The sequence below is a fragment of the Trichomycterus rosablanca genome, chromosome 7 (genome assembly GCF_030014385.1).
Source record: "Trichomycterus rosablanca isolate fTriRos1 chromosome 7, fTriRos1.hap1, whole genome shotgun sequence".
Taxonomy (NCBI): domain Eukaryota; kingdom Metazoa; phylum Chordata; class Actinopteri; order Siluriformes; family Trichomycteridae; genus Trichomycterus; species Trichomycterus rosablanca.
This window is the reverse complement of record NC_085994.1, coordinates 8,443,179-8,458,384: the sequence shown is the minus strand read 5'-3', so window position 1 is coordinate 8,458,384 and position 15,206 is coordinate 8,443,179. Positions and strand designations below refer to the sequence as shown.

At 40.5% G+C, this 15,206-nt stretch overlaps 1 protein-coding gene across 1 annotated transcript in view; it reads right to left on the bottom strand.

Annotated features, from left to right (window-relative positions):
* Positions 1-15,206, bottom strand: part of fancc (FA complementation group C) — a 41,338-nt gene that overhangs the window by 14,063 nt on the left and 12,069 nt on the right. Inside the window, exons 3-6 of the mRNA XM_062998327.1 lie at positions 13,467-13,554; positions 12,992-13,086; positions 5,294-5,401; positions 5,100-5,164 (exon numbers count right to left, since the gene is read on the bottom strand). Of these exons, the coding sequence (XP_062854397.1) occupies positions 5,100-5,164; positions 5,294-5,401; positions 12,992-13,086; positions 13,467-13,554 (356 nt within the window). The remainder of the gene's footprint in view (positions 1-5,099; positions 5,165-5,293; positions 5,402-12,991; positions 13,087-13,466; positions 13,555-15,206) is intronic.

Genomic DNA, 15,206 nt, shown 5'->3' with positions numbered 1-15,206 from the left:
AAAGAAGCTGAGTGCACGTGCTCAGCGTCACATCCAACTGCTGTCTTTGAAAGATAGGCGCAGGAGTGCTGTCAGCATTGCTGCAGAGATTGAAAAGGTGGGGGGTCAGCCTGTCAGTGCTCAGACCATACGCTGCACACTACATCAAATTGGTCTGCATGGCTGTCACCCCAGAAGGAAGCTTCTTCTGAAGTCTCTACACAAGAAAGCCCGCAAACAGTTTGCTGAAGACATGTCAACAAAGGACATGGATTACTGGAACCATGTCCTATGGTCTGATGAGACCAAGATTAATTTGTTTGGTTCAGATGGTCTCAAGCATGTGTGGTGGCAATCAGGTGAGGAGTACAAAGATAAGTGTGTCATGCCTACAGTCAAGCATGGTGGTGGGAATGCCATGGTCTGGGGCTGCATGAGTGCAGCAGGTGTTGGGGAGTTACATTTCATTGAGGGACACATGAACTCCAATATGTACTGTGAAATACTGAAGCAGAGCATGATCCCCTCCCTCCGGAAACTGGGTCGCAGGGCAGTGTTCCAGCATGATAATGACCCCAAACACACCTCTAAGATGACCACTGCTTTATTGAAGAGGCTGAGGGTAAAGGTGATGGACTGGCCAAGCATGTCTCCAGACCTAAACCCAATAGAACATCTTTGGGGCATCCTCAAGCGGAAGGTGGAGGAGCGCAAAGTCTCGAATATCCGCCAGCTCCGTGATGTCATCATGGAGGAGTGGAAAAGCATTCCAGTGGCAACCTGTGAAGCTCTGGTAAACTCCATGCCCAGGAGAGTTAAGGCAGTTCTGGGAAATAATGGTGGCCACACAAAATATTGACACTTCAGGAACTTTCACTTAGGGGTGTACTCACTTTTGTTGCTGGTGGTTTAGACATTAATGGCTGTATATTGAGTTATTTTGAGGGAAGAATAAATTTACACTGTTATATAAGCTGCACACAGACTACTTTTCATTGTGTCAGTGTCATTTTGTCAGTGTTGTCCCATGAAAAGATATACTTAAATATCTGCAGAAATGTGAGGGGTGTACTCACTTTTGTGATACACTGTATATACACAGTATACAGTGTATCACAAAAGTGAGTACACCCCTCACATTTCTGCAAATATTTCATTATATCTTTTCATGGGACAACACTATAGACATGAAACTTGGATATAATTTAGAGTAGTCAGTGTACAACTTGTATAGCAGTGTAGATTTACTGTCTTCTGAAAATAACTCAACACACAGCCATTAATGTCTAAATAGCTGGCAACATAAGTGAGTACACCCCACAGTGAACATGTCCAAATTGTGCCCAAATGTGTCGTTGTCCCTCCCTGGTGTCATGTGTCAAAGTCCCAGGTGTAAATGGGGAGCAGGGCTGTTAAATTTGGTGTTTTGGGTACAATTCTCTCATACTGGCCACTGGATATTCAACATGGCACCTCATGGCAAAGAACTCTCTGAGGATGTGAGAAATAGAATTGTTGCTCTCCACAAAGATGGCCTGGGCTATAAGAAGATTGCTAACACCCTGAAACTGAGCTAAAGCATGGTGTCCAAGGTCATACAGCGGTTTTCCAGGACAGGTTCCACTCGGAACAGGCTTCGCCAGGGTCGACCAAAGAAGTTGAGTCCACGTGTTCGGCGTCATATCCAGAGGTTGGCTTTAAAAAATAGACACATGAGTGCTGCCAGCATTGCTGCAGAGGTTGAAGACGTGGGAGGTCAGCCTGTCAGTGCTCAGACCATACGCCGCACACTGCATCAACTCGGTCTGCATGGTCGTCATCCCAGAAGGAAGCTGACGCACAAGAAAGCCAGCAAACAGTTTGCTGAAGACAAGCAGTCCAAGAACATGGATTACTGGAATGCCCTGTGGTCTGACGAGACCAAGATAAACTTGTTTGGCTCAGATGGTGTCCAGCATGTGTGGCGGCGCCCTGGTGAGAAGTACCAAGACAACTGTATCTTGCCTACAGTCAAGCATGGTGGTGGTAGCATCATGGTCTTGGGCTGCATGAGTGTTGCTGGCACTGGGGAGCTGCAGTTCATTGAGGGAAACATGAATTCCAACATGTACTGTGACATTCTGAAACAGAGCATGATCCCTTCCCTTCGAAAACTGGGCCTCATGGCAGTTTTCCAACAGGATAACGACCCCAAACACAACCTCCAAGATGACAACTGCCTTGCTGAGGAAGCTGAAGGTAAAGGTGATGGACTAAACCCAATTGAGCACCTGTGGCGCATCCTCAAGTGGAAGGTGGAGGAGTTCAAGGTGTCTAACATCCACCAGCTCCGTGATGTCATCATGGAGGAGTGGGAGAGGATTCCAGTAGCAACCTGTGCAGCTCTGGTGAATTCCATGCCCAGAAGGGTTAAGGCAGTGCTGGATAATAATGGTGGTCACACAAAATATTGACACTTTGGGCACAATTTGGACATGTTCACTGTGGGGTGTACTCACTTATGTTGCCAGCCATTTAGACATTAATGGCTGTGTGTTGAGTTATTTTCAGAAGACAGTAAATCTACACTGCTATACAAGTTGTACACTGACTACTCTAAGTTATATCCAAGTTTCATGTCTATAGTGTTGTCCCATGAAAAGATATAATAAAATATTTGCAGAAATGTGAGGGGTGTACTCACTTTTGTGATACACTGTATATACGTATATACAGTGCCTTGCAAAAGTATTCGGCCCCCTTGAACTTTTCAACCTTTTGCCACATTTCAGGCTTCAAACATAACGATATGAAATTGTAATTTTTTGTGAAGAATCAACAAGTGGGACACAATCGTGAAGTGGAACGAAATTTATTGGATATTTAAAACTTTTTTTTAGAAATAAAAAACTGAAAAGTGGGGCGTGCAATATTATTCGGCCCCCTTGCGTTAATACTTTGTAGCGCCACCTTTTGCTGCGATTACAGCTGCAAGTCGCTTCTCTATCAGTTTTGCACATCGAGAGACAGAAATTTTTGCCCATTCTTCCTTGCAAAACAGCTCGAGCTCAGTGAGGTTGGATGGAGAGCGTTTGTGAACAGCAGTTTTCAGCTCTTTCCACAGATTCTCGATGGGATTCAGGTCTGGACTTTGACTTGGCCATTCTAACACCTGGATACGTTTATTTGTGAACCATTCCATTGTAGATTTTGCTTTATGTTTTGGTTCATTGTCTTGTTGGAAGATAAATCTCCGTCCTAGTCTCAGGTCTTTTGCAGACTGCAACAGGTTTTCTTCCAGAATTGTCCTGTATTTGGCTCTATCCATCTTCCCATCTATTTTAACCATCTTCCCTGTCCCTGCTGAAGCAGGCCCAAACCATGATGCTGCCACCACCATGTTTGACAGTGGGGATGGTGTGTTCAGGGTGATGAGCTGTGTTGCTTTTACGCCAAACATAACGTTTTGCATTGTGGCCAAAAAGTTTGATTTTGGTTTCATCTGACCAGAGCACCTTCTTCCACATGTTTGGTGTGTCTCCCAGGTGACTTTTTATGGATATCTTTGAGAAATGGCTTTCTTCTTGCCACTCTTCCATAAAGGCCAGATTTGTGCAGTGTACGACTGACTGTGTCCTATGGACAGAGTCTCCCACCTCAGCTGTAGATCTCTGCAGTTCATTCAGAGTGATCATGGGCCTCTTGGCTGCATCTCTGATCAGTCTTCTCCTTGTTTGAGCTGAAAGTTTAGAGGGACGGCCGGGTCTTGGTAGATTTGCAGTGGTCTGATACTCCATCCATTTCAATATGATCGCTTGCACAGTGCTCCTTGAGATGTTTAAAGCTTGGGAAATCTTTTTGTATCCAAATCCGGCTTTAAACTTCTCCACAACAGTATCTCGGACCTGCCTGGTGTGTTCCTTGGTCTTCATGATGCTCTCTGCGCTTTAAACAGAACTCTGAGACTATCACAGAGCAGGTGCATTTATACGGAGACTTGATTACACACAGGTGGATTCTATTTATCACCATCAGTCATTTAGGTCAACATTGGATCATTCAGAGATCCTCACTGAACTTCTGGAGTGAGTTTGCTGCACTGAAAGTAAAGGGGCCGAATAATATTGCACGCCCCACTTTTTAGTTTTTTATTTCTAAAAAAAGTTTAAAATATCCAATAAATTTCGTTCCACTTCACGATTGTGTCCCACTTGTTGTTGATTCTTCACAAAAAATTAAAATTTCATATCGTTATGTTTGAAGCCTGAAATGTGGCAAAAGGTTGAAAAGTTCAAGGGGGCCGAATACTTTTGTAAGGCACTGTATATATATGCAAAATGTATGCCTCTAACTTCGTAAAAACAACACATTATTGCCCTATTGTTCCTGCATGACTGTGTCCCAGAGCAAAAAGCACACTACTAAAGTCCCATAAAGAAAGACATTCTGAGTCCCCACTGAACACATTTGGGATTAATTATAATGTTAACTGTGTGTAAGGCATTCAAATCCAACATTAGTGCCTGAGCTCACAAATGCCTTTTGGCATTTTCCCTCTTTCTCACAGTCTAGTTGTTTACAGTTACGTACTGCAATTGCAATTCCCTTGCCTTACACCCTGCCTGCACTGGCTGAGAAGAGCTACAGACCATTATGCGCCCCCTCTGACAAACTTGCAGTCTCTGGTCACTATTTATCACTTGCCAGTGGTGGTCTTTTTATGGAAGTTCATACATTTCTCATACATACAAAGTCACGCTAGGCCCTCTTTGAATTATCCACCGCTCGTGCAGGTGCCTTAACCAGACAGCAGAGGTCACATCTTAGAAGTGACCTTCCTCACCCAAGAATGGCTAATTGTATCCGTTAATACAACCAGGCAGGTCAATAGCACCAGAGAATTAAAACTCTGTGGTAGCGCAGTAGACCAGATCAGTGCGCCAACCGAATGCTTTTTCGACTATGAGTACAAATTGTGACAGAACAACTCCACAGTCTTCAGAATAAGGAAGGGGGTATCTTATTAATGCACATGGTTTTGGAACAGAATGCACACAAGCTGGATCTCCTGTGTGTAATGTGTAACCATGCGTTTACAAAATTGTAGAGGATTGTCAGTGTAAATTAAAGCTGCTACAAACCTTTCCAAATGTGGTGCTACAGGCATAAAAGCCCCACTGACCTCCTTTGTCAATAATGCCACCATCTGTAAGTCAGTCACATGACCACATCAGCACATCAGGTTAAAATATTGACAAGCACAAGTTCTTTTAAGTCGTTAATAAATAAATGTTAAAACAACTGAGTTAAATAAAAACCTGCAATGTGACATTACCTTTTTAAAAGTCTCTGAATAATACTGTTGAGGTTTAGAGCCAATGTGTTTCACCAGAGCATGTCCTACACTGTTCTGCTCCTCTGACGTTAAGTGGCACAGCAAATTCTGTTTCATAAAAAACATTAAACAGAAATCAGCATCTTAAATTCTTGCCCCAATGCCACTCCTGTGTTACTTTGGTTGTATGAAAAGTAAACTGTTGTATAAATCAGAATGTGTGTGTGGTTTGGAGGAGGTTTCTATGTTTCAACTATGTTCCTGTATTTGGCTGCATTTAGTGTCCCTCCATTCTTACCAGTCTCCTACTGCTGAGAAGCACCCACATCTCATGATCCCACCACCATCGGGTTTTACTTTAGGGACAGTATTAGCAAGATGATGTTCGGTGCTTGTTTTTCACCAGACATAGTGCTTGCTTCAGAACGAGTTATGCAATATACAACCAGAGAACCTTTTCTCATGTTTCATGAAGCGCTGCAGAGATGGCTGTTCGTCAAACAGACTCTCCAATCTCTGCACAAGACTTTTGGAGCTCTTTTAGAGCAACGGTTGGGTTCTTTCTTACCACCCTTCTTCATTTCACAATTACCAAAGCTACTGTAATCCAAGGAACATTCAAATATTGTTTTATATCATTGCCATGATCCATGCATTGACAAATCCACAGACATATCAACAAGCAGTTCCTTGGACTTCGTGGCTTGGTTAAATTGAAATTGTAACAGGTGGACTTCAGAAGATCTAATCATATCACAAAGATAAAATAAAGCAGGATGTACATGACCACAGTTTAAAGTGCCACAGCAACATTTACATTTTCAGCATGCAGCAGACACTTTTATCCAATTGAGGGTTAAGGACCTTGCTCAGAGGCCCATCAGTGGCAACCTGGCTGAGTTGGGGCTTGAACCGGCAACCTTCTGATTACTAGTCCAGTACCTTAACCACTGAGCTACCACTGCAAAAAAGTCTTAATACTTTTGTGATTCGGTTTTTGATTTGATTGCCAAAAAACTTGAAAAACATGTTTTCACACTTTTCACTGCCATTATGGGTAAATAAGTGAACTCAACCCCATTACATTTGAACATTGTAAGCCAGGCCTTTTTTAATGTCAGCGCCTAACCTCACAAAAGCTCAAGTGAAGAAATGGGCACAAACCCGGTTTTCAAAAACACAAAGATCTGTGAAACTGATATTTTACTTAACTCACATTTTAAATTTTTAACTACATTTTCTGTTGTTTTACCCCAAGGTGGTTCTGATGGAAACCTGTTTACCCACCCGAGGTTAAGGAATGAAGTTGAGACTGCCGTGCCAACAATGCTGCTCCTGCCAGATGTGACGGGAGTTTTTCCTTGCCACTGTCGCCCTCGGCTTGCTCAACAGGGGGTTTTGTTTTTGTATCTGTTGGTCCTGGATTCTGTAAAGTTGCTTTGAGACAATGTCTATTGTAAAAAGCGCTATATAAATAAACTTGACTTGACTGTGGACAGCTTTACAGCTGTTATAGCTGCAAAGAGGGGTTTACTCCATATTAATATACACAGAATTAAGAGGGGGATGGACAAGACGCTTAGGTCAGGTTATTAACATTTGCCAATATAATTTACAGTATTGTCTATATTTTATAATTCATGTAGACTGAACCCCAAAAAAACAGGCAACAATCTAACATTGTGTATAAGCTGGTGTTATCCTGAGAGTTTGTTTTATAGTAAGTAATAAGAGACTGTAATGCTTAATCATAAGAGTTCAAGCCCATGACAATACCAAGATGGTGTTAGATACGATTAAAAGTCATATTTATTCCAGTGAGTTTTAATTACTTCCACTACCTACGTAAATCAGACATTCAGAAATAGCCACCCATCATGTGACCCATATGTCCCATATGAAAGCATTCATTAGTAAAACACCTGGGTTACAGCCTACTGTGTGTTAAATCGTGAAGTGTATAAGGGTGCGTCCTAACAAATTGGCATGTGAAGTTGCATGTATGGAAAAGGCAAAACTTAGAAAAATGACCCGATAATGACATGAGTTGTAAACATGTCTGTCATTAGAATAAGGACTTGATTTATGCAGTGTGACATAATGCTTAAAATGTGTCTACCAGGAATTATTTGGCTCTACCATCTGCAGGGCAGAAACTAGTCTTGATCATGAGGGCTCTGCTGTAAACTATTACAAAACAGTGCTGTACGGCTGAAATATATTGGAAAGGACAGATGTACAAATTTTCCATGAAAGTGCAACAAAGTAAATACAGCCAAGAAATTCAAGATTACATATGCACAGGACTTTTACCCAATACAACAAATGTAAGTTTCTTACATTTACTTTGACTTTTATTTGATTGCTGACAGGATGAACCTGAGATATTTCATGTTTTATCTGCTCAACTTTATTTCATTTATTAATAAACATCCATTCCTGCATGGTGCATGTATCTCTATATTGTAGTGCTTGACCAAGGTTTGCCAAAGTAATCCCTTGTCCATGTGGTTATATCGGCTATTGTTGAGTGGCGGTTCTTGATGCAGTGCTGTCTGAGGGATCAAAGACCATGGGTGTTCAGCTTAAGCTTGCGCTCTTGGCCTTCACGCACTGAAATTCCTCCCGATTCTTTGAATCGTTTAATGATATTATGCACTGTAGAGAAAGAAATAAGCAAATCCCTTCCAATCTTTGTTTTTAAACATTTCAATCATTTTCTCACACATTTGCTGATAAACTGAAGATCCTCTGATCATCTTTGCTCATCAAAGACTCAGCCTTTCCTGGATGCTGCTTTCATATCAGACCATGATTACAATCACCTGTTAACATCACCTGTTTGAAATCACATCATTATTTAGTTTTTTCCACCTCATTACTAGCCCTAAATTGCCCCCGTCCCAACTTTTTTTGGAATGTGTTGCAGACCTGAAATGCAGGAATGGAGGTTTATTAATAAAGGAAATGAAGCTGAGCAGATAAAACATGAAATATCAGACTCATCCTGTCTGCAATCAAATAAAAAAGTCAATGTAAGGAACACTGCATTTGTATTTTATTTGCATTTTTCATACTGTCCCAACTTTTTCTGATTGGGGGTTGTCAAATTTGTATTAAAATGGTATTAACATATTATATAAAGTCTTAGTTTAAACTTTAGCAGAAAAAAGCAGAAAAAACTTGAGTATGATTTTTCTGACCTTAAAATCAAACCTGTTGGCAGTTAAAGAGACCAGGTTGTAGTTGCCACATTGTGACTAAACTCATTACTTCCATCTGTACAAGACAGAATGTGCAAAAGCAAAGCAAAAAAAGCGATCTAAACTCAGCTCTCAATCGCTGTGTGTGAACTACTCAACAACTTCATCCGAGCGGCTCGCCAAGCGCTGAGAGATATCTAGCATGTTAAATATCTGGATCAGTCGGTTGCGACTGGCAATGAGTTTGGTGATGGAGATAATATAGTTTCTGTCAGAATACATCAGCATACACAATATTTGTGAACTTATCGTCCATGCCAAACCATAATACCAACACTGCATTACAATAAAATATTTATTAACCTCCAACTCACTACAGAACAATCCATGCTATTGGTGTTGTCAAATCCACTCGGATTCATTTATTTTTCTTTGAATTTATGCGGCACATCAGTGCACAAACAACTTTGATCACTCGCTACTTGTTGATGTGCATTTTTGGCCGTGGTATCATTAAACCTTTCATCACTTCTCGTGTTTGTTTTTGTGACAAAACGTAGTTTGGGAGACCAGAGAAGCTCGTCTGCGATTCCAGTTGGTGATAGATCGTGTAGTGTGAAACCCCCTAATGCCGATCAGTCGTTTAGTGTGAAATACACACCGACTTGAAAGACTCCCGATCACAAGAGATCCAGTTGTGTAGTGTGAACTGTACAGTGACCTGACGACTTGGAAAATCAGTGTGAACTTGGCATTAGGTGTGTTGTGTTTGCTTGTTCAAGCATAGTGGGAGGGATCTGCTGTTGGGATCTGCTTCATGCCCTTGTAATTCACAGAAAGAGCTGCCTCCTACAGTCCTATACAGTATATACTGTATATATAATTATAAAAACACGTAAAGGCGAGAAAACTGTGAAAGGGGTTAGGGAATGCTGCGGATAGGTGGGCATAATGTACACTAGAAAAACATTAAGAAATTACAGACTGGAACACACTGCCTGTCCTCTAATTTGGATTGTGGGTGAGCCAGGCAGGTGCGGTAGAGCGAGAGACGAAGAAGGAATGGGCAGAGGGGCCACTAATAACAGGGAACACTTTAGGCAGAACAAAATCCCAGCACCCACCTCTCTGCTTTCTTTCAAAGCTCGCCACCCACATAAAAAAAAGAAAAAATGTTTAACAGTCCCAAACATGACAGAACTGGCTTTCCATCTGATGAGGCTGTCCGTTTATTTACACAGAGCTGTTGAATGAACGCATGCCTCCACTGGCATTAGTTGAGAATGGAAAAAGCAACCGTTGGAATGATATGAGTGAAATCTCATGAATGATGGCCCTCACCGTTAATTGTGATGAACATTTAAATGCCCTCAGATGTGTGAGAGTTGTTATGCTTTCAGGAAAAATGAACATACAAAAATCCAAGAGGTTTTTTTCTATTTATGTTGTGGCTAAACAATATGGGAAAATAAAATTCGCTAAATGGTGACAAATAGGTGGTCTTTCCTTCTATTAACTGAGTTATTAGAATCACATGAAGTTGGGACAGTATGAAAAATGCATTTACATTTACTTTGACTTTTATTTAATTGCAGACAGAACGAACCCAAGATAACTGACTTTTACCTCATGCAGAACTTCAGGGATGAATTAGAATGTCACATGTAAACTAGTCGTCATCACTCAACATCAGCAAATGACATCATGCTCTCAGAAACTCTAAAGGCAAGATCCAAAATCTAGTAAAAACCTCTCCAGGGCTGCTCAGGTGGCGCAGCGGTAAAAACACACGCTGAAACCAGAGCTGGGATCTCGAATACATCGTATCGTATCGAATCTCAGCTCTGCCTGCCGGCTGAAACTGAATGGCCACATGAACAACGATTGGCCTGTTGTTCAGACGGGTGGGACTCGCTCTCTCATGACTGGTGCAATTACGACCTCTGTTGGCCGATTGGTGGCGCCTGCACAGTGATGAGAGAAGAGTGCTCTCATGGGGTGTCCCTCCGTACACAGAGCTGAGCTGCACTGCACTCGTCAAAGTGTAGGTGATAAAATGTATACGGCATGCTGCCCATGTGTCGGAGGGGGTTAGCTTCGTTCTCCTCAATCAGAGCAGGGATCGGCATGGGTAGAGAAGAAGCATGATGCAATCGGGCAACTGGACGCGCTAAAAAAACGGGAGAAAAAGGGGAAGAAAAGCATAAAGAAAAAAAGAAAAAAAAAAGCGCTCTCCAGGAAGTGTTGTGGCAGCAATCATTAAATCAATACCATAAAAACAGTAACATTTTCAACAGGTTAAAAGGGGTCAAAGCTGAAGTTCATCCACATTATTTGCTTAATTGGGGTGTTGTGTTTTGTTCCTTGTTTTTAGCTCATCTCACAGTTAACGAGGGGAAAAACACAACCAGTAATGACACCAGAAACAGACTAATCAGTAGAACAACTTCTGTCTGGTTTTTACTGGCACCATAAAAAACTCCTCTTATTGGTACACTATTCTTTAAGCCTCAGGCCTTTTCCCACTAACTGGCTCAACCTACTGCTGTACGAGAATTACTTGGCCCACAGCCTCATGAAACATCCTTTTGTTTCCATGTCTCTTTGTATGTGTTAAAAACATCAAATTAAAAGTTTACATTAAAACCTCCTTTAATTACTTTAATGTTTTATTAAATGATACGTGTTTTACTGTTCTTTAAATGTGAAAGTTTCCAGTTTGTTCATAGTGAACTTGGCTTTTTTCATTATCTGTCCATTTGCCATGTAATTGAGGTTTGGAACTTTTGGTGGTGTGGAAACCATTTTCCATGTGAAGAACTGGAGAGTTGGTAAATTAGAGCCTCTGGCAGGGCTGGGCATGGCAATAAAAAGAAAGCACCCTAAACCATCAGTAATGTGGTAAATCGCATGAGAAGTGTAACATTAGGTGCTCTGGCAGTCTATTATGCTAGTCCACCACTGCTGAGATCCACACTCAAATCTCAGCTGTGATTTTGACCGGACAGCAGTCTACACAGACATGATTGGGGGTGGCTACTGGAATGGATTGAAACCCAGTTCTGGGTTTTTACTGCCCTGCACCCAGAGTTTCCTGGAACCGGACCAGCCACAGCCCTGACCAGGATAAATTAGTTGAAGAAAATGTAACATTTTAGAAGAAACTTGTGTTCTAAAAGGCCTTGTGTCAGTATTACTAAAGTTAGAGTTCCTTAGCAGGAGTGGGTGGCCTCACATGTTAATTTCAAAAATTGAATGGTATTCAAACTGTTGTAATTGTTTTAGGTAGGGTTTTATTTCCCCACAATTTATTAAACAAACATAACATTAAAACCACCTCCCTAATTTTGTGTAGGTCCCACTCAGGCTACAATCACAATTTGGCCAGTGTCAAAGTGGCTCAGATTGCTGCACTTGTCCATCTTTCCTGTATTGCTGTCTGATACATGCCACCTGCTGGTAGCAGTTGGTGGCTTGCCCATCCTTGATGGGTACTTATCATAGCTGCTTGTGGGTATCCCTGAGACATTGTCAGAGCTGACAATGAGTGCGATGTCAAACAGCCAATGAGAACGCAAGATAAAAAGGGGAGACGTTGTAAAAAGGTGGGACGGGGCAGAATATAGTTTATATCAGAATACATCGGCACACACACAAGCTTTACAGTATTTCTGACCTGATCGTTCTCTACAAAACATAACACCAACGTTGCACTGCAAAAAATATTTATTAACCTCCAACCTCACTATAGAACAATCCATGATGTTCATGTAGCCAAATACACTCAGATTCATTAATTTTTTTCTCCTTGATTTAACACTTCACATCAGCGCACAAACTTTAATCACTCGATACTTGCTGACTTGCATTTTTGGATGTGGTATCATTAAACCTTTCGTCACTTCTCACGTTTGATTTCATGACAAAACGTAGTTTGGGAGACCAGAGAAACTCGTCTGCGATTCCAGTTGGTGATAGTGTGAAACCCCCTATCACCGATCAGTCATGTAGTGTGAAATACACACGACTTGAAAGACTCCCGATTACAAGAGATCCAGTCGTGTAGTGTGAACTGTACAGCGACCTGACGACTTGGAAAGTCATGTAGTGTGAACTTGGCATTAATGGCACTCTTCGGATGTTGAATGATATTAGAATGAGCTGCTGTTTATCCTGGTCAGTGGAGAGTCTATTCTGAAGAGGCTGATCTGCCTCTTTGTTGTCTCCAATATCTGCTGCTTGATCTTATTTTTATGAACCACCATCTTTGAGATTTTTGAGATTTGCTCACTGTCCGACAATAAAGCAAGAACTGAGCCCTTCTTTACCTCACTTAAAACTTCCCACTCCTTATTTTGACCATGTACTATTAATACCTTTTACTGCAGTTATTTTGCCACAAATCTCGTTTTATTTCAAGAGATGACCACAGTGTGTGTGTGTGTGTGTGTGTGTGTGTGTGTGTGTGTGTGTGTGTGTGTGTGTGTTACTTTACCCGTATCCATTCATTTGCCCTGTGCTCCACAGCAGTCTGGGGTTCTGCACTATATAAACACGACACACACTGCAACAAAAGCCCACGGCTCTCTCCTAAAAACAGAAATACTTTGTGTAACAGTCTAAAAATTGAGAGTTAAAAAGTCTGAGGTAAAATGTAGACAAGATAAGATAAATTACAATATTCAGAGTAAGGACTGAAACAATACAGATATATGGATCTTGATACAGAGAAGTGGAGAGCAGAGGAGAAAGGGAGAAAGGGACTAAAAAAACAATAAACAGGGAAAGAGATACAAAAGAGAAAGAAACTAAAGATGAGGTTGGAAAAATAATAAAAAGGAGAATAAATGCTCAGCAGGTCGCTGTAGGGTTCATTGGGAAATGAGTGTAAATACCCCACCCCAGCAGACCCCTTTCTCCAACTCAAATAGAAAACACAACCCCATTGAGTAAGAAAGTCGTAAATTTACCATCTGCAGTAACATATGGGTTCCAACAAAGTCTTCCCAGTAATTGGCCCACAAAGGGAAGGCTCTTCATGGCCTCGGTGGTGGAGCTCTGAAAACAGAGACACAAACCTTTTAAAATCCCTGCAGCAACAACTACACGGTGGTACTGGCAACACCAATTTTCTTAAGCTTCTTTGAGCTTTAGTGAAACTCACAGAGACAAATTTGCAACTTTTTTTACTAATTGAAATAAAATTTACATTTATATATAAATGTAACATTTTTACATCTTTATACAAATTTAAAGTAAGAAAAGCATAGAGTTGTCACTATACAACCGATAGCAAAATGTAATTCTCTAACCAATTTATTATCACAGCTTGTACACACAACAGTGACAAAACCATCTCCAGCCATGTTCTGTTACTAGGGATGTAACGACACACTCTACCCACGATGCAATACGATTCACGATACTGAGTTCACAATACAGTTTTTCCTGATTGTTTTAAACAAAATGATGAAAAATTTTCCTTTAAACTGAATTACTGAATTTTCTCTTTAAAAAATAAAATAAAACACTGTATTTGTGCTTATCTTTTGTTTATCTAAATAATGAACCTTTATTTCTGAGGTAGGTACAAACTATGCAAAACAATGCTGCACATTTCCCTTTCTGTGTAAAAAAAACTGAAATGAAATGAATAATACAAATAAAGAAAGTATCCTCACATAAATACATTTGGCTGGAAAATTAAGAACCTGTAGTGACGTCAACCAGGCGAGGTGAATAGCGCCAGTGCCCTCTGCTGTTTAAAGTGAATATCAATTCATTATACATGTAAACCGATTTGAATCGTTACGCATGTGAATCGATTTTTAACTGCCTTGTGGTGCATCGTTACATCCCTAGTCACTATACAACCAATAGCAACATGTGATTGTCTGACCAATTTATTATCACAGAAAAAGCAGAAATGGCCCATTGTACACACAACAGTGGCAAAACAGAAGTATTTTAAAGCATTTCCAGCCATGTTTCGTTACTAATGTCTATATATTAACTCTATGTTAACTCTATGTTTTTATAGGTGACATGACCACCACTAGCCTGTCACTGGTAGTACAAGATAAGAAGATCTATAGTATTTCTTACCCTAGCAGAGCATAGCATAGTAAGCAATAGCATAATTTTATTATTTATTATTGAGCAGATAAACACTTTTTATTATTGCTGGCTTGTGAATAATGGGGTGACATTTTGTGGTCATAATTTATATATTTTTTTTCCATTTTGTGGTCCTCTTGTCTTCAAATCTTCAGTAAAAGTTTTCTTTGTGCTAACACTATTTACAACCCCTGGCAAAAATTATGGAATCACCACTTTTGGAAGATGTTGTCAATTGTTTAATTTTGTAGAAAAAAAAAAAATCACAGACATGCCACAAAACTATCATTTTTCAAAATGTCAACCTTCTGGCATTAAGAAACAATAAAAAAAAGAAACAAATATAATAGTTGTGGTCAGTCACAATTGCTTTTTTTAGATCAAGTAGAGGAAAAAAATATGGAATCACTCAAATCTGTGGAAAAAATTATGGAATCACTCTGTAATTTGCAGTTTAAAAACAAAACATCTGCAGCAGATTAGATTTGCTAATTATTCTTCAGTTTAAAAAGAGTGCTCACACCTCGGAGAGCTGTTGCACAAAGCAGATTGTCATGAATCATGGTTCCAACACAAGATATGTCAGTTGAAAC